Genomic DNA, 24,635 nt, shown 5'->3' with positions numbered 1-24,635 from the left:
GCCAAATTAGCTAATCGGAAATTAAGTATTGATTTCGAATTAAAAAAAACAGCCTCACAGGGGAAAATGACAACTTTCAAATAACTTTATGCAGCTGTGGATGAAAGCTTTAATAAGATGATTACGTTACTACGTGAGAACGGCCAATTATGTGGCAGAGGCGTAGTTGCTCCTAGCCCCACTACACGTCTACGGTAAGTTTCTGAGGAGACGAATGAAGTTCCGCGGGTGGGACAGGCGGCTGGTGGGGGCGCGAGAGAAAATGGCGCAGGACTGCGCCGGTTGTGAAAGCCTGCGCAAAGCCCCGCCTCCGTGGCCGCGAGTCTACCTCGCACCCAAATAAACTACCTCGCGTCGCGCTCTTTGCATGTAAATGATGGCGAAAGCACACCATCTGCACTAACAGCCTGCTACAGATTCTGAATTAACTCGGCCTTATTGCAAGTCTGTTACAGCAATCGTTTTCTCTGATGAACGGGCCAATCGGGCAGCAGCGGCGCCTTGACTTTGTACTCTACCGGCCATAGGCGCCAATATGCTCTTCACCCTCGCGTCACATTCCTCCGCATCTACCATACATGTATACTCACGCGGAGAACACGCAAGTGCCATAACCTGATTTCCCAGAAACTTCGCTCACGAGGGGATCGTACGAATTGCTCTCACCGATTCCATTCATACTGACAGGCTGTGTAGGGCACGACTAGGACGTCAATATATGTACATAAGAAAATGCAACTCTCGACCGTTTTCCAGAAAATCGAGTTTGTACATTTTGTGTGTGCTTACGTATCTACATCTACATGGATACCCTGCAAATCACATTTAAGTGTCTGGCAGACGGTTTATCGAACCACCTTCACAATTCTCATTATTCCAGTCTCGTATAGCGCGCGGAAAGAACGAACACCTAGATCTTTCCGTACGAGCTCTGACTTCCCTTATTTTACCGTGGTGGTCGTTTCGCCCTATATAGATGGGAGTCAACAAAATATTTTCGCATTCGGAGGAGAAAGTTGGTGAGTGGAATGTGGTGAGAAGATTGCTCCGCAACGAAAAACGCCTTCTTTTTAATTATGTCCACCTCCAAACCCTGTATCATTTCAGTGACACTCTCTCCCCTATTTCGCGACAATACAAAACGTGCTGCCCTTCTTTTAACTTTTTCGATTCACTCCGTCAATCCTATCGGGTAAGGATCCCACACCACAGTACACAGTCTCCCTAGTAGATCTGGTACATTTTCTAAGTGTCCTGCCAATAAAACCCAGTCTTTGGTTAGCTTTCCCCACAACATTTTCTGTGTGTTCTTTCCACCAACGTAACTTTTCGTAATTGTAATTCCTAAGTATTTAGTTGAATTTACGTCCTTTAGATTTGACTGATTTATCGTGTAACCGACATTTAACGGATTCCTTTTCGCACTCTTGTGGAAGACCTCACTTTTCTTTATTTAGGGTCAATTGCCAATTTTCGCACCATACAGATATCTTTTCTAAATCGTTTTGCAATTTGCTTTGATCTTCTGATGGCTTTATTGGTCAAAAAACGACAGTGTCATCTGCAACCAACCTAAGACGGCTGCTCAGATTGTCTACCAAATCGTTTGTATAGATAAGGAAAAGCAAAAGTCCTGTAACACTTGTTTACTAGCAACCATACTTTGTTTCTACGTAATTATAAGAACAGATATACGCCACGCCACGAAATTGTGTGATGACCGAGCACCGCTTACGAATACAATCCATGTTTGTTTTGGAATACACACATTGGAGAGAGAGAGAGAGAGAGAGAGAGAGAGAGAGAGAGAGAGAGAGAGAATAAAACCATGCAAAGTTTCGCGCCGTTCATTGCAAGTGCTATATGTCGCAATGATTATTATTTCTCATGTTACTATGATCAGTATCATTCTAATTCGTAGAGTGATTCATAGGTTACACGTTATACTATGCCACACATGTAGATAAAATAAGAAACAAAATGACTGTACTGATTTGATTGAAAGATCATGTGTACCCATTTTTTTGTCTCATTAAGAAAATTCTCTCTCCTTTTTTCAGGATAAAGATTATGAATTTAAGAAATGAATCATTTAATAATGACGAATTGTACAGTCATAATTACGTGGGAATAAAAAAAAGTGTAGCGAGAGGTATTCGATCCACAGAACTCTTGCTCCTGATGCTAACCGCTTAACGAGCTCGGCTGCGGACCACTTCAGTACTGACGGCCATACAAAATATGCAAATACGTGTAAAATTTTTAAACTCGATTTTGTCGGAAACTCGGGAGAACTGCGTCTTCAGGTTTACATATGTTGAAGTCACAGCCGTGCCCTGCACATACTGTCGATATGAATCAAATCGGCGAGGGGAAGTTCGTACGGACCCCTTGTCAGTGGAAGAGGCTTCAAAATAAGCGAACACGTGTGTGTGTTTTCCGTGTATATTGACATAACTTTGTTGTTATTCGTCTAGCAATTGTATGTCAGATGAATGAACTAAGAAATAAGAAAATTATTGAAACTGTTTTCGTAGAAATTTCTGTAATGTATCTTGATTCATAAGCGGCAGTTTTTGGAAAAGTGGTCCGTTCTGCTTGCTTTGCCGCGAAATTCGAAATATTCACCAATGTTAACGTTTCTTTCCATGCGCGGTTTATACCAAGACATTTCAATGTGGCAAACCTGCCTTCCTTGATACTCGGGGTGTTCGGAATATCTGTGTTTCAAATGTTTCTGCGGTTGGCACCATCCAAGAGAAAGCACCAAATCTTCCTGAAGAATAACTCATGAATAAAATATAAGAATTTAAGAACTGATATGAGAATGAAATATCAGAGTATTCGAATTAAAAAGGATCGTAACACCTCAACATACCATACACACACATATATAATAAGTGTGTGACACTTATTGTGAAATCCAGTGGTTGTTTTACAATTAATATATCGCCCCTTATCTGATAAGAAACACTCGTTTAGTAACCTTGTACGGACATGGGTAGATAAATGAAAACAATAAAACAAAATAAATAAAAACAACAATCATGTTTCGGAAGCCGCAACACTAACCACTGGACTGATGATGTCGCGTGGTAAAGTAACACTTTGATCCTCTTTTTTCCCCAGAAACTGTGGAGTATATATGAATAAGCCGAGACATTCGTTCACTTATTTTGACTCGTCTTCCACTGAGCAAAGTTCCTAGGAAATCGGGTGAAGGCACTTACCCTGTTCTAGCCGTCACCGAACACTGTACGGCGCATGGAGGTGAATATATCTTACCAATATTTTCGATTTTATCTCCTATTCCATTCGAGAACTATGCGAGGGACAAATAACTCTATATGTGCACACCCTAACCTCTCCTCGCTAACTCTCGTGGTCCTTACTCGAGATATACGATGATGGCACCATAACGGTGGCACAGTATTCTTCAAACGCAGGTTTTTTAAATTTATCCACCAGGATAACTCGAGCACTGCGTCATCTTTATTCTCAATATTTCCTTTTAAATTCCTCGAAAAATTTCTATCACATTATCGTACAGGTTGCTCTACTCTCTTAAGATGATAGCAGTGCGTCTCTGAATTAGTTTCATGTCTGTTGTCATGGCTCCTTGATAACCACTCCAAACACTTGAACAATATTACAGAATCGGTCGCACTATCGCGTTGTATGCGACTGCCTATACAGCTGTACTGCATGGTATCCATCAACATTTACAACAAATCTAAATCTTCTAGTCGCCTTCCTCGACACCTATTTTGTGTGGACGTGCCATTTCATACTGCCTCTTACTGTAATGCTTACACGATGTGATGTGCTCAAAATGTTCACCAGTAATCTTGTAATCAGATACTACGCAGTTGTTTCTCGATGTTAGAAGCATTATCTCAATTTATCTACGTACACCCCATTGCGCCAAGTGGAAATTTTGTCCAAGTGTTCCACAATTTCCGTAAGATCGTCGAACGTTGATACTTCTCTGTAGAACTGCATCGTCAGGAAATCTTATTGTTCGAAATTTTAAATTTCGCATTTAAGAAATCGTTCACGCAGGAGACACGTACAAACATACCGTCGTTTCACCATCCCACTGAGTCCCTTATGAACGACATAGTAATAAGCATCCCTGGGGTAGAGAAACAGCTGAAAGTGTTGAAAACAAAAGAGTCGCTAGGTCCGATGGAATCCTAATTCGATTTTACAATGAGTACTCTGCGCCAAAAGCCTATTACTTAGCTTGCATTTATCGCGGGCACAAAGTGCCAAGGGACTGGAAAGAAGCACAGGCGAGTCCTGTACATAAGAACGATAAAAGAACGTACCCACAAAATTGCAAGCCAATATCCATAACATTGGCTTGCTGCAGAATTCCTGAACATATTCTCTCAAGTTCAAATATAATAAATTTTCTTGAGACATTACAAAGCTTCTGTCGACGAATCAGCACTATTTTAGAAAGCCTCGTTAGTGCGAAACTCAGCTTGTCCTTTTCTCTCATCATACAGTGCGAACTACGGTTGAAGGGCAACAGGCGGATTAGATGTACCTAGATTTCTGTAAAGCATTAGACACGGTGCCCCACTGCAGACAGTTAACGAAGGTACTAACATACGGAATAAGTTATCAGGTATACGAGTGACTCAAAGACTTCTTAAATAGAAGAACCCAGTACATTGTCCTCGACGGCGAGTGTACATCAGAAACAAGGGTACAGACAGGAGAGCCCCAAAGAAATGTTTTGGACAGCTGTCATTATCTACATATATAAATCTGGTGGCTGACAACATTGCCATCAATCTGCGGCTGCTACCTGATGATGCTGTGGTGGACGGGAAGACGACGTCGTTGAGCGACTGTATGATGATATAAGATGACTTTACAACATTTTTAGCAGGTGTCATTATTCGAAGCTTGCTCTAAATGAAGAAAAGTGGATGTTAATGCTGATGAGTAAGAAAAATAAACTCCTAATCTTCGTATACGGCATTAGTAGTGTCCTGCTTGACAGAGTCAAGTCGTTTAAATATCTGGGCGTAACGATGCAAAGCGATATGAAATGGCACGAGTGTGTGAGGACTGTGGTAGGGAAGGCGCTGGTGGACTTCTGTTTACTGGGAGAATTTTGGGAACACGTGATTCGTCTGTAAAGGAGGTCGCATATATGACGTTAGTTCGACCTGTTCTTGAGTACTGCTCGAGCGTTTGGGAACTGCACCAGATCGGATTAAATGAAGACATGTAGGCAATTCCGAGGCGGGCTGCTAGAATTGTCATCGGTAGGTTTGAACGACACACAAGTGTTGCTTCGGGAACAAAATGGAATTCCCTGAAGGGAATGCGAAATTCACTTCGTGGATCACTATAGAGAAAATTTAGAGAACAGGCATCTGAAGCTGACTGCAGAACGATTCTACTGCTGCCAACATTGATTTCGCGTAAGGGCCACGACAATAAGATACGAGAAATTACGCCGCTACTCTCTTCGTCACCTTTCCCCTTGCTGCCTGTCGCTGGAGCTTCGAATTTACCCTGGGTTGCAGGATCCTTTTAGGGCTTTATTCGAAGGACGTGGACCGTATCTCTGATCTTTCGTCGTCTTGTGCCGGGGTCGAAATCTTCAACTTCATAAGTAACAAAAGACAACTGTCTTACAACCTTATAAGGTCCACAGTAACGCCTGAGGAGCTTCTCAGAGAGACCAACATTACGAACTGGAGTGAAGATCCAGACGAGGTCACCAGGCTGGGCTCGCGTCGTACCTTTAGCGATCATTCTCTTGAGCATGCGGAGTCGAGCTAGCTGCCGAGCTTCCTCGACTCTGGTTAACACCTGGCAGATGTAGTCGTCGTCCATGTCATCATTATGCAATGCAGACAGTGTCCAACGTCGTAGCCGCCTCACACCGACGCACCAGGAAAAACGGCGTATATCCTGTGGTGTCTTGTTTGGCGATGTTGTAGGCAAACGTCACGAAAGGTAGCACCTACATCTACATTTACATCCATACTCCGCAAGTCACCTGACGGTGTGTGGCGGAGGGTACCCTGAGTACCTCTATCGGTTCTCCCTTCTATTCCAGTCTCGTATCGTTCGTGGAAAGAAGGATTGTCGGTATGCTTCTGTGTGGGCTCTAATCTCTCTGATTTTATCCTCATGGTCTCTTCGCGAGATATACGTAGGAGGGAGCAATATACTGCTTGACTCTTCGGTGAAGGTATGTTCGCGAAACGTTAACAAAAGCCCGTACCGAGCTACTGAGCGTCTCTCCCGCAGAGTCTTCCACTGGAGTTTATCTATCATCTCCGTAACGCTTTCGCGATTACTAAATGATCCTGTAACGAAGCGCGCTGCTCTCCGTTGGATCTTCTCTATCTCTTCTATCAACCCTATCTGGTACGGATCCCACACTGCTGAGCAGTATTCAAGCAGTGGGCGAACAAGCGTACTGTAGCCTACTTCCTTTGTTTTCGGATTGCATTTCCTTAGGATTCTTCCAATGAATCTCAGTCTGGCATCTGCTTTACCGACGATCAACTTTATATGATCATTCCATTTTAAATCACTCCTAATGCGTACTCCCAGATAATTTATGGAATTAACTGCTTCCAGTTGCTGACCTGTTATTTTGTAGCTAAATGATAAGGGATCTATCTTTCTATGTATTAGCAGCACATTACACTTGTCTACATTGAGATTCAATTGCCATTCCCTGCACCATGCGTCAATTCGCTGCAGATCCTCCTGCATTTCAGTACAATTTTCCATTGTTACAACCTCTCGATACACCACAGCATCATCTGCAAAAAGCCTCAGTGAGCTTCCGATGTCATCCACAAGGTCATTTATGTATATTGTGAATAGCAACGGTCCTATGACACTACCCTGCGGCACACCTGAAATCACTCTTACTTCGGAAGACTTCTCTCCATTGAGAATGACATGCTGCGTTCTGTTATCTAGGAACTCTTCAATCCAATCACACAATTGGTCTGATAGTCTATATGCTCTTACTTTGTTCATTAAACGACTGTGGGGAACTGTATCGAACGCCTTGCGGAAGTCAAGAAACACAGCATCTACCTGTGAACCCGTGTCAATGGCCCTCTGAGTCTCGTGGACGAATAGCGCGAGCTGGGTTTCACACGACCGTCTTTTTCGAAACCCATGCTGATTCCTACAGAGTAGATTTCTAGTCTCCAGAAAAGTCATTATACTCGAACAGTTGCTCTGCTCAACACTGACGAACACTGATAGCATGTCGACCAAGGTCTTATTAAGACGTTCAGTAAGCCCGTTAGTTTGCGGATTGTAGGCAGTCGTCATGTGACGAGTAATGTTGCACCGATGGTTTATCTGTCAAGATTCGATTGAAAAACTTTTCCTCGATCCGTAATTAACGACCTTGAGGCACCGTGTTTTAATACAATGTCTTCCACGATGAATTTGGCTACCTCGAATGCTTCGGCTGTTTTCACAGCTTTTGTAATGGCACAGCGTGTCAGATAATCAAGGCAAACAATAATCCATCTATTGCCACTAGCAGACGTTGGAAATCGTCCGAGGTGGTCAATCCCAACACGCTGGAAAGGCGTTTCGGCTGGTGGAATTAGTGCGACACATAGTGACGGACACTCCTAAATAAATCTGGCCAGAAAAATCTCTTGCGGATCCTATCGTATGTCTTAATAAATCCTAAATGTCCGGCCTCAGGTATGTCATGGAATTTATGTAGAACATCTAAGCGCATGTGTTTAGGAAACACTGGTAGCCACCTCTTTCCAAACGGATCAAAGTTTTTCTTACAAAGTAATCCATTAACTACCTTAAATTTTCCTTTCACATGCTCTCACAGATTTAAGACAAGCATAATTTGAGATATCTTGGCGTCCTTCTTCTGCTCAGCAGAGAGATCCTGGAGTGCAGCGAGACAGTCACTATCTTCATCAAAGTCTTGATGGTCTTGTACAGGGTTTCTTGAGAGACAGTTGGCACCTTGGTGTCTTCTTCCACCTTTGTACACTATGGTCATGTCATACTCTTGAAGACGTAGTGCCCACCTGGCGAGTCGTCCTGTTGGATCCTTAAGACCTGTCAACCAACAATGTGAATTATGGTCTGTAACAATTGTGAATGGCCTTCCATAGAGATACTGTCGAAATCTGCACATGGCCCAGATCACAGCAAGACATCCTATTTCTGTAGTTGAGTAGTTTCTCTCGGCTTTTGTCATTGTCCTAGAAGGATGGGCTATAATCTCTTTTCCATCCGAAACTTGCGCCAGAACAGCACCGATCCCATACCCACTGGCATCTGTGTGTTGTTCTGTAGGTGCTCTCTCATCAAACAGACCAAGTACAGGGTCAGTCGTCAGAGCTTTTCGCAGCACATCGAAAGAATCTTGTTGAGCACCACCTCAGATAAATTTAGCATCGGCTTTTAACAACTCTTGGAGTGGCCTGGCTTTTATACAAAAGTCTTTGATAAAACGACGGTAATAAGAACATAATCCGAGGAAGCTTCTCACCTCTCTAATACTTTTAGGAATAGAAAATTCCATTATAGATCTCACCTTTTCTGGGTCTGGCCGCACACCTTCGTTTGACACAAGGTGTCCAAAGTATTTTGATTTCTTTTGCTCCAAAGATACACTTTCATGGATTAAGTTGCAGTCCGCCTTATTGGAGACACTTACCAATGGCCCTCAGTGTTTTTACGTGTTCATCAAATGTCTCTGAGAACACTATAATGTCAACCAAATAACAAAGACATATCGTCCACTTCAGGTGCCTTCGAATATTATCCATCATCCGTTCAAAAGTTGCTGGTGCATTACACAAACCAAACGGCATTACCTTAAACTCATACAGCCCCTCAGAGGTGATGAATGCAGTTTTCTCACGATCAGCCTCATCTACTTCGATTTGCCAGTATCCTGAGTACATGTCCACGGTTGAGAAAAACTTAGCCCCCTTCAGACAATCTAGTGTATCGTCAATTCGTCCTTTTTAGTTATCTATTTTAAGCTTCCTGTAATCAACACAAAAGCGTCAACTGCCATCCTCCTTCCCGACGAGAACTACTGGTGACGACCATGGGCTCTGCGAAGGCTGAATGATGTCGTTCTTCATCATTTTCTCCACCTCGTCGCGAATTATTCGACGTTCCGTCGCTGACACACGGTATGCTCTCTGGCTTATTGGTTGATGGTCTCCAGTACTAAACCGGTGCTTCACCATCGATTTGTCTGACTTGCTCTTCACCTGTGGAGTGAAGCACTCAGAGAACTCTTGAAGAATGGCAAGTGGTTAATTCTGTTGTTCCTTGGTGAGATCTGGTCATAGTCGAGCTAGAAGATCTTGTCTCGTAGCGGTAGCGCCAATTTCGCCCAGAGACTCGGCATGGGAGGTTTCTATGACGCTCAGCTGTTCGGCAATTAACGGCTCAGAGTTTGCTACGCACATGCGTCTTGGAAGGATCTGCGGTTTTCGGCGACACTTAATTATCCACAGTTCACCGAACCCGTTCTTAAACGAGACGACAGAGGCTGGGATGACCAAGTTATTCTTCAGTGGTAAGGTTGTATTACATTCCACTACAAGATCCATGGGTTGATGCATGGCATGACACGTGACAGTTACCTTTCTAGTGCTGACTGCAGGAATGATCACTTCATCCAGCACACACAGTCTCCACACACTCGGATGCGCATTTTCCTGTCCTAAGTATATCATCTCGTCTTGGACAATCTTCGAGCGACCACAATCTATAATTGCCTGAGAAGCTTTCAAAAAGTCCCATCCAAGAATGACGTCATGAGTACACTCTTGTAAGACGATGCATTCTAAGGGCTGTGTATGGCCACTTATACCCACACGAATGGTAAATCTTCCTGTAGGTTTTACATATTTCCCATTAGCCATCTTCAGCAGAGATGTTTTGCTGTCGACGAATACGGTTTTCTGCAACTGGCGACGGTATTCCGAAATGATTGAATATGATGCTCCAGAGTCCACAAAAGCTTGGGCTGGTCGGCAATCCTCCAAGGAAGGTCGCACCCTTTAATTTTCCAGGTTGCGGCGGCTACGTGATCAGATGGAGCTTCTAAACTGTGATGGAGACCTCGATCGGCGTGTCGGGGAGCGTCCTCTCCAGCGGCTAGCTTGTGGTGATGGTTACCTACGTCGTTCTGCACCCACATCATCTTGTTCATCTTCGTCGTCCCGGAGTTGGCGTCGGCTAAGATCGGTGTGCTGTTTTCTGGCTCGGGCGTCATCAAATATCCGCCGCCTTCCTCGACACTAGCACACCATATGTCCCGGTCGTCCGCAGTGGAAACATACTGGTTGGTCATCCTGGGTCTTCCAGACGTCAGTCTTCCTTGGTGCCCAAACAGGTTCCTCATGCGGCATTGTAGGAAAATAACTTCCCCTGGGTCTCGACTTTTTCACCGTTTTTAAGGGAAATGAAGGACGAGAGATTGGGTTCAATGTCTGTTCCTCTTCCTCCCCTATGACCTCTTGAAGCGTCTCTGTTTCTTGCTCGCCGCACAATCAGAGTGCCTTCTGAACTTCCTCTCTCACTATCTGACGAAGGACACTTGTGAAATCAGTTCTTTCCTCCATCACAGACATCGATACGACGTTTGGAAGCCGTTCAAACTTCATGCGTGTAATTATTTTTTGATGCATTGTCTCGATATACTGGCACCATAGTATGAAGTCGTCTGCTGTCTAAACCTCCTTCAGGCTGGTTATCACTGTTAGCATTCAACCGCGATTCTTATACATATATTTTAACAACGCGTTTCAAGAGACAATGCTCTCATCATCAGGTTGTAAAGTCTATGTCATGAAATTAAACGGACTAAAAAGACAGAATACCATCACAAATAGTTGGGAAGTCCATAGAGTAAAACAGAATTAAAAGTATATTGGACTGTGGGTCCTCGTCTTGCATTGAAGTTGTTGACACAAGTCGATGGCCGTCCCATAGCTACCAAATACGCTGTCGCACTGTGCCGGCTCGGGAGCTGTTGTGGACTGACGTGCCTAGGTGTTGTGGCGTGGTTACAGCCGTGTGCTTGACGGTAACGCTATGCTATTGGGCGCCTTATTTCCTTATTGCATTGGTCTGCCATCATTAGCCTCTCGCATCTCCGTCAGTGACATGCTACAAGTTTTGAGTCGCATAACTACCCTAAAATAATTCTAAAAACCCGCTAAAAAATCTCATTTCTTTAAAATTATCTTGTGCATTTAGAATATTGCTTTGTTTCTTTTCTTGGATAGCTATCTCGAATTCCTCTAGTAAATCAAGTTCTTTCTTTTCTACATGCAATATTTCTACGTTGTCTTCTATGCTATTAAGGGGATGGCCTGTTTCATATATATGGTTCGCAACAGCTGATTTATCATAATTTCCTAACCTGAACGCATCTTTATGTTCTTCATACCGGATCGTGAATGATCTTCCTGTCTGCCCTATATATTTTGCGTCACAAGTTCTGCACTGAATCTTATAAACGCCCGATCTTTCAAACTTATTTCTCTTCTCGCCAATATCGTGCTTAAGGCTATACCTCACTAGGTTATTAGTCTGAAAAGCTATTTTAACATCGTATGGCTTAAAAATATTTGCTATCTTTTGTGAGACTGTTCCGTAGTATGGCATCGTGATAATTTTCACTTTCTCTCCATCAGGTTTTTTCTTTTTGCGCTTATTACTTTTCCGTAACAGTTTTTTAACCATATCTATTCTGTAACCGTTATTCATCGCTATTCTCTTAACGGTATTAATTTCAGTCTCCCTATCTTTTTCGCTCATAGGTGTATTGACTGCCCTATGCACGAGACTACGGAAAGCAGCTTCTTTATAAGCCTGCGGATGGCATGAATCATTCGGGATCACGGCATCAGTCGTAGTTTGTTTTCTATAAACGGAGAACGCATGTTTGTTGCCCTGCTTTTTTATATTCAGGTCCAGGAACTGTAAACAATTGTCAGTTTCATACTCCACAGTAAATTCTATTTTATTATGTGCGTCGTTGAACTTTTTTACTATTTCCTCAATGTCCTCACGGGAACCATCGACAAGTAACAGTGTCGTCAACATAACGTTTGTAAAAAACAATTTTATCCATAATGTTATCGTCAGAATGTAGAACTTTGTCTTCAAGGTCGTTGATAAAAATGTCCGCCATAGTTCCTGAAATACTGGACCCCATGGCTAACCCATCGTCCTGAATATAAAATTTGTTATTAAACGTAAAATAATTAAAACTTGTAATGAGTTGTAGGAGTTCAATAAATTAAATTGTCTCTTGCGTTGAAATTTTACCGTATTTAAGGAAATTTCTCTTAATGATTTCTATAGTTTCGTTAACCGGAACACTGGAGTATAAGTTCTTAACATCCAACGAAACCAAACGGGAAGTGTCAGTGACTGGTGTATCTTTAATTTCACCTATCATGGTCATACCACCACGCACCGAACAGTTATTTTTATACACGTAAGTCTTTTTCAGAATTTGGTTCAACAATTTCGTTATTTTATATGCTGGACTATTTCGACCGTTAAAGATCTGCATCCGGTTCGTTCGATCGTTATGTATCTTCAACTGTGATCTTTATTTGGGGGCCGTTGGATTCATGATAACACATCTTTTTTCGGCTTCTGTCAGCAGGAAGTGTGTGCGTTTAAGAACTTTTTTAGTTTAATTTGGAAATTGGCTGTTATGTCTTTCGGAATTTCCGTAATGCTATTTTCGACAAAAAACGCTAAGGTCTTCGAAACGTACTCCTCCTCTTTTAATATTACGACCGTATTCCCCTTATCCGCTTTCGTGGCAATAGCTTTCACTTCATTAAGTTTTTTATTTATACAATCGACAGTTAGTCGGTCTGCTCTAGTCTTATGATTAACACTATTTCGCTTATTTAGTTCATTTTTTACTATTTTATGTAGCTTATGACCGACATGCCCGGTTTCATTATTATTTAATTTGGCAATTTCTGTTATCATTTTAGTGAGGGCAACTACTTCTTTCGCGATCTTCTTGTTAAATGACGGCTCAATATTAAACTTTAATGCCTTATTTAATAGACTTTACAACCTGATGATGAGAGCATTGTCTCTTGAAACGCGTTGTTAAAATATATGTATAAGAATCGCAGTTGAATGCTAACAGTGGTAACCGGTATAACAACTGCTACCTCGACTCCATAATGGATGATATTAACTCCTTCATGCTTGATAGATGTCCTCAGCAACACACTTCATGAGATGTGCAACCGTATCTTCCTACTCCATTCTAGAATCCACTGTATTACACAGCTCCAAGACGTTTTGAAGTAGGATGTTGTAGTTTGCCCTGGACGCTGTGCCCTGCACTTTATCTTCAGCCTTGCACTTCTGTCGTCGTGTGTCGCCGAAATACTTACGCAGTTCCGCCTGGAATACTCCCCAGCTTGTGAAATTCTCCTCGTTGTTCTCATACCATTGCTTGGCAGTGCCCTCCAAGTATGAAAAATACATTAGCTAAGCACACGGTGTCATTCCATTTGTTAAATATGGCTATACGCTCATATACCTTCAGCCACTTGTTTGGGTCTTGGCCATCGTCACCAGACAACCCGGAAAGATGTCTCATGTGGTGGCACACAGTTGCTGTGAGCGTAACGTCCTCTTCTTCTGTCTCCGAAAGATTGTGATCTATTGAACATGGCTCGAACTTGGCTATGTCGCCACGTAAACGGCGACTCTGTCGTGGCCTAATGGAAGCCACTGTGTCGTCCATAATGTGCGCTATCACAAGTTCCAATACCCAGCGCCTCCATCAGAATAATATCACGCAGAAGACGGTGTAATTAGCTGAACGACGAACATTAACTTCACTTAACGAAGATTTATTCAGCACTTGCACATACAAGAGTGCGGAGCGAACTGCCTCCGGCCTGAACACATACTGTATATACAGGGTGGTCCATTGAACGTGACCCGATCAAATATCTCACGAAATAAGCGTCAAACGAAAATACTACAAAGTACGAAACTTGTGTAGCTTGAAGGGGGAAACCAGGTGGTGCTATGGTTGGCCCGCTAGATGGCGCTGCCATAGGTCAAACGGATATCAACTACGTTCTTTTAAAGAGGAGCCCCCATTTTTATTACATATTCGTGTAGTACGTAAAGAAACAGTAATGTTTTAGTTGGACCACTTTTATCGCTTTGTGATAGATGGCGCTATAAAAGACACAAACATATGGCTCACAATTGTAGACGAACATTTGGTAACAAGTAGCTTTTTTAAATTAAAATACAGAACGTAGGTACGTTTGAACATTTTATTTCGGTTGTTCCAATGTGATACATGTACCTTTCTGAACTTATCATTTCTGAGAACGCATGCTGTTTCAGCGTGATTACCTGTAAATATCACATTAATACAATAAATCCTCAAAATGATGTCCGTCAACCTCAATGCATTTGGCAATAAGTGTAACGACATTCCTCTCAACAGCGAGTAGTTCGCCTTCCGTAACGTTCGCAAATGCATTGACAATGCGCTGACGCATGTTGTCAGGCGTTGTCGGTGGATCACGATGGCAAATATCCTTCAACTTCCCCCACAGAAAGAAATCCGGGGACGTCAGATCCGGTGAACGTGCGGGCCATAGTATGGTTCTTCGACGACCAATTCACCTGTCATGAAATATGCTACTTAATAACGCTTAACTACACACGAGCTATGTGCGGGACACCCATCATCTTGGAAGTACATCGCCATTCTGTCATGCAGTGAAACATTTTGTGGTAACATCGGTAGAATATTACGTAGGAAATCAGCATACATTGCACCATTTAGATTGCCATCGATAAAATGGGGGTCAATTATCCTTCGTCCCATAAAGCCGCACCATACATTAACCCGCCAAGATCGCTGATGTCCCACTTGTCGCAGCCATCGCGGATTTTCCGTTGCCCAATAGTGCATATTATGCCTGTTTACGTTATCGCTGTTGGTGAATGACGCTTCGTCGCTAAATAGAAAGCGTGCACAATGTCTGTCATCGTCCCGTAATTTCTCTTGTGCCCAGTGGCAGAACTGTACACGACGTTCAAAGTCGTCGCCATGCAATTCCTGGTGCATAATAATATGGTACTGGTGCAATCGATATTGATGTAGCACTCTCAACACCGACGTTTTTGAGATTCCCGATTCTCGCGCAATTTGTCTGCTACTGATGTGCGGATTAGCCGCGGCAGCAGCTAAAACACCTACTTGAGCATCATCATTTGTTGTAGGTCGTGGTTGACGTTTCACATGTGGCTGAACACTTCCTGTTTCCTCAAATAACGTAACTATCCGGCGAACGGTCCAGGTTACCGAGCAGCATCATAGCACACGCTCGTTGGGCATTTTGATCACAATAGCCATACATCAACACGATATCGACCTTTTCCGCCATTGGTAAACGGTCCATTTTAACACGGGTAATGTATCAAGAAGCAAATACCGTCCGCACTGGCGGAATGTTACGTGATACCACGTACTTATACGTTTGTGACTATTACAGCGCCATCCATCACAAGCGAAAAAAGTGGTCCAACTAAAAAATTCATATTTCTTTACGCACTACACGAATATGTAACAAAAAATGGGGGTTCCTATTTTTAAAAAACGCAGTTGATATCCGTTTGACCTATGGCAGCGCTATCTAGCGGGCCAACCATAGCGCCATCTGGTTTCCCCCTTCAAGCTAGACGAGTTTCGTTCTTTGTAGTTTTTTCGTTTGATGCTTATTTCGTGAGATATTTGGCCCCGTCACTACCAATGGACCACCCTGTATAAAGTTACAGAACATTCCAGTACAATGATTCTTGACATTTGTGGATACTTCTAGAATGTACTCGAACCGAATATAGAAATTAAAATTTTACAGTTAAGGCGAGTTTTGAACTCACGACCCTCCTTGCAACAGTCTAGTATCATAACCACTACACCACCTTCTTCTGCGACAATATTTACAGCGCACGGTCATCCGGCACAAAAGTTAAAAATTAAATGAAGTTGCCAAATGATGAGAAATAGCGAACCTCTTACGACGGCTTTAACGAGGCAAAGCGACAGGTGGAGTTATTAGTGCTCGCATTTCATGTCTGGCTGTCGAAGGAACGTACATCCATGCATTTAATATATGCTGGAGGAGGACGTAGTGCCCAGGAAGACGAACGAATGTAGAGAAAACTTCTGCAACATCAACAGGCGTCAATCTACGCCGAATACATGTATAGTTCTGTACAGAAACTACTGAGAATTTGGGGAGTTAAAGTCCCATACAGTTGGCCAAGGATATTGACTTCGTGCACATTCAAATTTGTGGAGCCATGTACTGGATCATGTAGTAGGAGATTCATGAATAAGTACCGCCATGTTGCCCGTGAAATGCTCACTTTGAAGAATACACAATGAAGAGTACTGGTGGACCAGCAATTACAGCCCTGACGTCAACAACGTACAAAAGAACGATTATGCTGAACTACACGTACTGTTGCTATGAGCAAAAGTTTTCCGCTGTAAGCGGAAGTCGTTCGTGTCAATAAAACACTAAATATTCATTTCCGATTATTTGTTCCTATTCTCAAATTACGCAGTTTAAAGTCTTCTACCATGTGAACAATTTTGAACCGTGTGTAGGATGTCTATCATAAATGAAACTACTATTCTTTTTAAAATCATTTGAAATCAAGAAACACGCCGTTTTGGTTTGCACTTACGATTAACTGTACAGCGGAGGAAAAACATTTAGTATCAACATGAAAAAAATGTTCCTCAAACAAGACCGTCTGCAAATCAGAACGTGACAATATGTGTAACGCACGTTTATTTATAGTACGGACGTAGAATGTGTAGACGCTACAGATGTACATCTTGGTATTTGAACAGTTGCAAAAATATGAATGGGAAACAACAGGCCCTTTCCAGCTAGTATGTTTGAAACACTCTACTGACCACGAAGACTGCAACACCACCGTGGCAGCACGCAACAAACGTAAAAATGCCATGAAGTGTACCTCATGCTTGGGTATGTAAATGATTAACATCTCATCGCAACACCATCATGTTCTGTATATAGCTAAAGAATACGCAGCGTGTTACTCATTAGGAAATCGCACTTGCTTATTGGTTGTTTGTGAGAATACGACGACATGCCCCGTGTAAGAAGGAGAAGTATATACCGGAACGTGCTGGAATTTTACAGCGGCAGGATTCGGTCCCGCACGACTAGCGCCCGAGAGGGCAGACAAGCAAATAAAGTATCCGAATGGCCAATGCGACGCCCGAGAGAGACAGAGAGAGAGAGAGAGAGAGAGAGAGAGAGAGAGAGAGAGAGGGGGGGGGGGGCGTTGCACAGAGAACAGTGTCACGCTACCACTCGCCAGCCACCACGACTGATGAACCATGGGACAGTGCTGAAGCAGCCTGGATGATGTACTCGTATCTGTCATCGAAACTCAGCTGAACTCTGTCCCCACGTAGGTGAGGGCCACTGTCGCCGCCATAGGTGGCAACTTTGTGTACATTGTGCGCCCCGTGTACCCACAAACCACCTAGCCATTCTTCGTACAAGACTCTACACGCATTCGAATTAAAACTTGATTATTTGCTGTCCTTCCTGATGCAGTGTACTCTGACGACTACGGAGACCTGCGGACCTGCCAGCCTGCACAAGAGGGTGAGGCCGGCCGTGACCTTTGTTTAGAACCGCCCCCGCCTGCATGCGGCCCGATTTGGGTAGCGGTACGACGCCAAATCAGGAAGCAGCATGGAGCGGCGAGCCCACGCGCGCGCCTGGCCACTCATCTCTCTGTCTAGTACGCTGCCTTCCTACGACGTGGGCCGCGCTCCGCGCCCACAATTTGCGCGCATAAACATCGCCGCTATTTCCTATTCGTAAGACGAGAGAACGCTCAGTTCTAATGCACTGAGAGTCAGGTTAGCAGTCACGCCGACCTCGCGTTGCGCAAGCTTCTCCTATTACTCCATTTTGAATCCGTAAACTAAAGCCGAAGTGAGACAGTAACTACAACTAATTTTGCTCCCTTACGCCGCATTCCAAAGACCTGTGCTGTTAGAGAAGTAGTACGAGCACCTGTACAAATCTACAAATTCCTACTTACTTTTTACTAACTGTTTGATGAAACCTACATAAAACTAAACCACTGAATCAAAATTCCCCAGAATAATCGGCGATGGTGTGATATCGAAATTTTGACATATTTCCACGAGTTTTGGATGGCAAAATAACCCTGAAAGATCCGAGATTCGCCAAAACTAAATCTGCTGGAAACCGCCACTGAAACAAAACTGTGTCATTGGGAATAATTACTTACCTGAAAGCAATACTTTCTTCTGAAAATTAATCATAAAATTTAAGCTTTAGCAAGCATTCAAAAAATTTACAGAGCATTCCAGTGAAATCAAGCTTTAACTTAGGGAGAAGGGAGAAAAGTTAGTGTGTTATTTTCTGTCGAGATCTAATTCGTTACGCTCGTACTGCACTGGCAAAGACCTTTGATAAATCTTTTATAAAAGCTGGGACCATGCTTTAACATTTATAAGATATAATAAAAGTACTCCAGCACACCTTTAAAAGATTTTATAAAACGTCTTTCGTAGAAGGTATTTGACAAAGTTCTTTTCCAGTGTAACCTGAGCCATAGAGAGGACTACATTCTCTGAATGGACATAGACAAGGAATTAAGCGGGCTAGGGTGGTGTTTAAAGAACTATACTGTCACTCGTCACCAAGTGACATAGGGAATGCAAGGAAATCATTAATCAGAATGGCCAGGCAATGATTCGATTTTCGTTCACCTCGAACACGGGTCCAGACTGTTAGCCGTTGCGTCAAGTCGGTCGGTTTATGTTAGCGAGGGTGGTGGCGGGTTTTCTGGTTGTGGCTAAATACGGACATTTTTCAGAGAGTGAACATTATTACTGATCCAGGAAGCTGTTTTACTTTGAAGTGTGCGACTTCCGTAGTAACTTTACAGAAGTTCTTAGTATCTGACCACGATACCATTCGAAACTAATTGAACCATTTCGACCACAGCTATCGAAACATGGGATATTATTCTACACTACGATCTACAGAAGAATGCCACGGTTGACAAAAGCCGACCTGGGAGGTCAGTTTGGGTTCCGGAGAAATCTAGAACACGCGAGGCGATACTGACGTATTTTAAAAGATACCTCGAAGAAATATAAACCTAAATTTATAGCATCTGTAAATTTAAATAAAGCTTTTGGAAATGGTGACTGTAATACTTTATTTGTAATTACGAAGTTATTAAGGGCAAAAGACACGGCGCAAAAGTTAATCTACACATCGGAAAGAAGCCGGACGATGTTCGACAACGACCCGTGTCATCCAAACAGTGATATCCACGGCAGTGGACTCTGGCCGGGGAGAGAAACCAAATCTCTAACACCGTAAGCGCGGTCAAACTCAAATCAGTTTCTGTAGTTAAGACGAGTTTTGCACAGGACAGATTAGCGTAGAGAGCTGCGTCAAAGAATTCTTCGAACTGAAGACGAACCCACCACCACTACTGCACTATACATCCAGAAGCATTTTATCGAATCTGACAGCGGAATCGAAAACCAGCACTAACACTATCGACTCCCTGGAGGAGGCGTCTTCGAAGTGGGAAAGCGAGAGGACGAACGGAATTAGTGGAAAGGAGCGTGCTAGCAGAAGGCAGAGGGTGGAACTTACCCCGCGCAGCATCGTCGTGTCCGGGGGACTCGTTGCCGCTGGAGTCTGCGCTGTCCTGGCCGCCACCGTCCGACCGCGGTGACATTGCCTCTTCCTGCAACGCGACAACACCAAATTAGTCGCTGAGCCGCGCCGCCCGACCTATTATAGAAAAGGCTACAGCTGGGGCCAAACCTGACCCCATCCGTCAAGACTCATTGGTAAGCAGCGGGCGCAGCCAGCCACAGTGCACCTGGTCGCACAAGAACCTACGGCGCAGAAAACAATTAAACGGCGACACCGCCTACATATTTCAGCACCGGCGAGCGGCGCAAGAACAGCGGCGCTGCGGCCGCAGCCGGGCAGCGAAGCCCGGACAGGTGCTCCGCCAGCGTGAGAGAACACCTGCCACACGCCATACGTCGCCTTTATCTGCTCCACGACACCATCTGGCCCGGACACGGCGCCGCTATCACCGCCAGTTTCGAGAACACGGCGAAACTCACATTTTGCCACTAATAAAACCGCGAAATTTTATTCGAAGGTATAAATACGGAGCTCGTGCAAAGCTACGAAAAAACTACTGTGTAAGCAGGTACGTTCTTCCACTACTTTACTACCGACACCTCCGACGCTGACGCACTTCCCGGATATATTGTGTATTACTTAACGTGGCAGCGCGATAGCTAACCAGGTAGGGAAGATGGCCCGCGACCGGCTCGAACTAGCTAGCCGGATTAATGATTGAATTTGGATTCCATTTAAAATTTGTGTACCATGACGACACAACGAGCATTACGAACAAGGGAAAACTCCAGCGTTGGTCGTATAAATTTGATTTTTTTTTGTTACTATTGGATTTCAATTTCAATCACAGAGCTATCATCTTCTGTTCAAGACTAAGTCCAGTGGACTCATATAATCATGCACAAAATATAGCTTCGGATATAGGTGTTCATAGCGAAGAACATGCCGACTAGCAGGTTAGAGTTTTAATCTTACCTGCTATTTGGCATGTTCTTCACTATGAACACCTTTGTTTGAAGCTATATTTTGTGCACGATTGTACATTGGACTGAAGTCTTGCACACAGGATGATCACTCTGTGATTGAAATCGATATACAATAGTAAAAAACGGTTTCAAATTTATAAGTCCAATGCTGGAGTTTCCTTTGTTTACAAAGATTAATGATTGTTGTTTTGGCACGCTGATCAGCCAGCGTGTGAAATGGTACAGGAAGTGAAATGTGACCAAGGACACAATAAAAGCTATTGAAACCTGGCGTTACAGAAAAATCGTAATGACAGGAAGGTTACATTGAATAATGAAGAGGCAATGAATGGAATCGGGGAGAAAAGAAACCGATGGTGCGTCATTATTAAAAGAAGGGATCAGTTGACTGCACGCATTCTGAAGCATCGAGGAATCGTCAGTTTGGTAACGAACGGAAGTTGGGGTGGGGATGGGGGCAAACATTACAGAGGTAGACCAAGTTTTGACTACAATGAAAACATTCAAGAGCATATAGGTTGGAGTAATGATGCAGAGAAGAGATTTGCACAGAACAGACTAGTGAGATCAGCATGAAACAATCTTCAAGCTAACACAACACATCATCATAGACGAACATAGGGCTGGTTTAGAATCTGCGTTTCAGAAAGGCAATAATTAAAACGCCAATATACGCAGAATGAAAGCTTCCATAGTCGCCAAACAAAAGCTGTATATATCCTCCCTCACGTTCCTGATTATTGTGATGATAAGTGCACCGGATTGTAAATTAAAATGAAATTGCCCTACCTTGTGACATGCGATCATTAATTTCTTTAGCCACATCTACATTCCACGAAATAGGTCCGATTCAACTTTCGTGGGACATTCTAAACCGCAGACTTGGAGCCCGACGACTGCTACTACTACTACTACCGGTATGCCTTGTACATCGCCATGTTGACAGGACAGCTCTTAGTACATACATTTGTGCTATGCGCCTCATCTTGTTTTTGGGGTGTCGTAATTATCTAAAATTATATATTTTTGAATCTAAAAATATATCTAAAATAAAAGATCAACCATAGACTGACGGCAGCGTAACCTGTTACGAAAAAGCTATGATCCACGAGCACAAGTCCACTATGGTACCACAGTCTTGCGCACACCTCCAGCTAACAAACTCTCAAATTTGTCATTATAACTGCTTTAGACCTTCAGCTCTTCCAAAAAGTACGCTCTCCATCAATTACCATACATATCATCTCCATCATCATCGTTCAGAGAAAAAAATATTTGATGTACCAGCAGTAATTCGCAAAGACATTATGCTGGGAAGACACTCGTGAGCAAATGTATTAGAGAGAACTGCTACACTGGAGAGAGAATTTCTATCGCCACGGCGAATGGAAAACTTCGACATGTCACGTGACTGAATTGTCGTCAAACATCACACTGCTCGGCAGTCGAGCGCAGAATGGGCAAAATGCACGTATTGACAGCATATTGCACCTCTACTCTTTCCATCACAACTTTTACAGCGCATGTCAACAGTTAAGGTGCGGATTCGAGACGGTTTTATGGCGCCCCGTCTCTTCCTACATGTATGGTCACACCGCTTGAATATGTCTTAAACACTGCGCGCGTTACATGTGTGTGGTTACGCGCCAATAAGTGCTGGACAGTAAGTGACCTTCTGGTCGATATTCCCACAGCACTTCTGCAGTCCTTCATTTGGTACCGGGGTCGATGCTTTAGCCTTCGCGGATCTAACCGCACAGAGAGACCCAATAGTGCTTTCATGGGATTGCAGTTCGTTCTACGTGCCGCTAGTGTGTTTGTTGAGCTGGAGTGGGACTCAATGCAATGTTTGTTGCATATGCACATTCCCCCACGCAGCACTCACGTCCACGTTCTTGCTATACTCATCCTCTACAACATTAATTACACACGTTTCTTCACTATATCAGTATCGCATTCTCTCTTTCACTATTACAGTGATTGTGCAGGGAGGGGGGGGGGGGGGACTCGTATATGTCGCAACCTGGCACAGCTGTCTTTCATATCGGAGAGATTCTGTTGGCGACATCATTTACTGCCGCCCACCATACGCGGTTCCTTGTTCATTAGTATAGGGTGTGAAAAGGAAGCAGTAGTTGAGTAGGGAGTGAGACAAGGCTGTAGCTTCTGCCCGACAATATTCTATCTGTATATTGAGCCAACAGTGAGGAAAACCAAGAAGATATTTGCACATGGAACTAAACTTAAGGCAAAAGAAATAAAAGCTTTGCAGTTTGCCGATGACATCGTTATCGTCCCGGAGACGGCAAACGACTTGCAAGAATGTATAGTGTCTTGAAATGAGGTCATAAGATGAACATCAACAAAAGTAAAACAAGGGTAATTGAATGTAATCGAATTAAACCGGGTGATGCTGATAGATTAGGAAATGAGATACTAAGATCAGTAGATGAGTTTAGTTATTTGGGCAGTAAATGAACTGATAGGTCGAAGACTGCCAACAGCAAGAAAAGCGTTTCTAAAAAGAAAAATTTATTAACGTCGAATATAAATTTAAGTGTTAGGAAATCTTTTCTGAAGCTATTTGTACAAAGTGCAGTCCTGTATCGAAGTACAACGTTCACGATAAGCAGTTCAGACAAGAAAAGAATATACGCTTTTGAAATGTGATGCTACATAAGATTGTTAAAAATTAGGTGGGTGGACCGAATAACTAACGAGGAGGTAGTGAATGGACTTGATGAACAACGAAATTTATGGCGTAACTTGGCAACAAAAACAGATCGGTCGGTAGGATACATCCCAGATATTAAGTAGTTGTCAATTTGGTAACGGAAGGGGTTGTGGGGGGGAGATCAATGCTCGTATACAATAGCTATGCAAATACGAAGGGGCTTGAAGGATCGACTAGTGTGGAGAGCTGCATCCAACCAGCTTCCGAAACGAACAATACAACAGGGAAACGGCCGTCTGAATTGGTTTTCTAATTTAGTTATGTTATCTCACTTAAGAATGATGTGGTCAGGTGTTTTAGTATCCCCACATTGACACACAGTTTGTTTCGTTAAACCTTTACAGCCAACAGGAAATGAGTGTGTACCACGCCTCGATTAGATTTGAAACAACTAGTCTTTCGAGAATGTTAGGATACAGCTGGTGTTACCTTTAGCTCGGTTCTCTATTTTCCCAATCGTCCTACCAGTCAACTTCCATGTTAGAGGTTGGGTCCTGTCAGTTATTCTTTGCACAGTTATGTCTTGGACTTTTGCATGTCCCCCAGTAGAAAGCTCCTGTGAGAAGCACAGCTCTCTGGCCGCTTCGCAGTGCGTGCGTCTTGCGTTCGTTCCTGCGAATCCGGCGATGGCAGCGAAAATAGCATTGCGGTACTCTCGCACAGTATGTAACGAGAACATTTAATTGGCAGTGCAAACGTGGGCAATTTTGTGCATATGTTATATGCTTTGTGTGTGACTGTGTTAAAATGTTGTCTGAAATTACGTTTTTTATCTCAAGTCTAAGATAATTCAAACTTCAACTGTCGGATTACTACACAATGCAAGTTGTCCTTTTACTAGGACGGACGCAGTTTCCTGCGTGGCTACCATCAGTTTATTATCCAAGCACCACCGCTCCATACTGGGGAGGAACCGATTTAGCACACACTCCCAGACACCACCGCCAGTACATCGTAAGCACGCGCTAGTACCCAGTAAGCTTTATCATACTCTTCTATTTGGTAAATGAGATATTCGATCACGAAAAACCACAAAACATGCCCGCATGCCTGTATGTACCGCTTTAGTTTTTGTATAATACCCGACCATTCGACAAGTCTAGCCCACAGTAATCAGGG

At 43.3% G+C, this 24,635-nt stretch overlaps 1 protein-coding gene across 1 annotated transcript in view; it reads right to left on the bottom strand.

Moving 5' to 3' along the window:
- Window positions 1-20,188, bottom strand: part of LOC124722780 — a 177,741-nt gene extending 157,553 nt beyond the window's left edge. Inside the window, exons 1-2 of the mRNA XM_047247915.1 lie at window positions 20,078-20,188; window positions 19,791-19,884 (exon numbers count right to left, since the gene is read on the bottom strand). Of these exons, the coding sequence (XP_047103871.1) occupies window positions 19,791-19,884; window positions 20,078-20,188 (205 nt within the window). The remainder of the gene's footprint in view (window positions 1-19,790; window positions 19,885-20,077) is intronic.
- Between the last annotated feature and the right edge of the window lie 4,447 nt (window positions 20,189-24,635).

This window comes from Schistocerca piceifrons, chromosome X (assembly GCF_021461385.2).
Source record: "Schistocerca piceifrons isolate TAMUIC-IGC-003096 chromosome X, iqSchPice1.1, whole genome shotgun sequence".
Classification (NCBI taxonomy): Eukaryota; Metazoa; Arthropoda; class Insecta; order Orthoptera; family Acrididae; genus Schistocerca; species Schistocerca piceifrons.
Note: the sequence above shows the minus strand (reverse complement) of the source record. Positions and strands in the feature narration are given on the sequence as shown.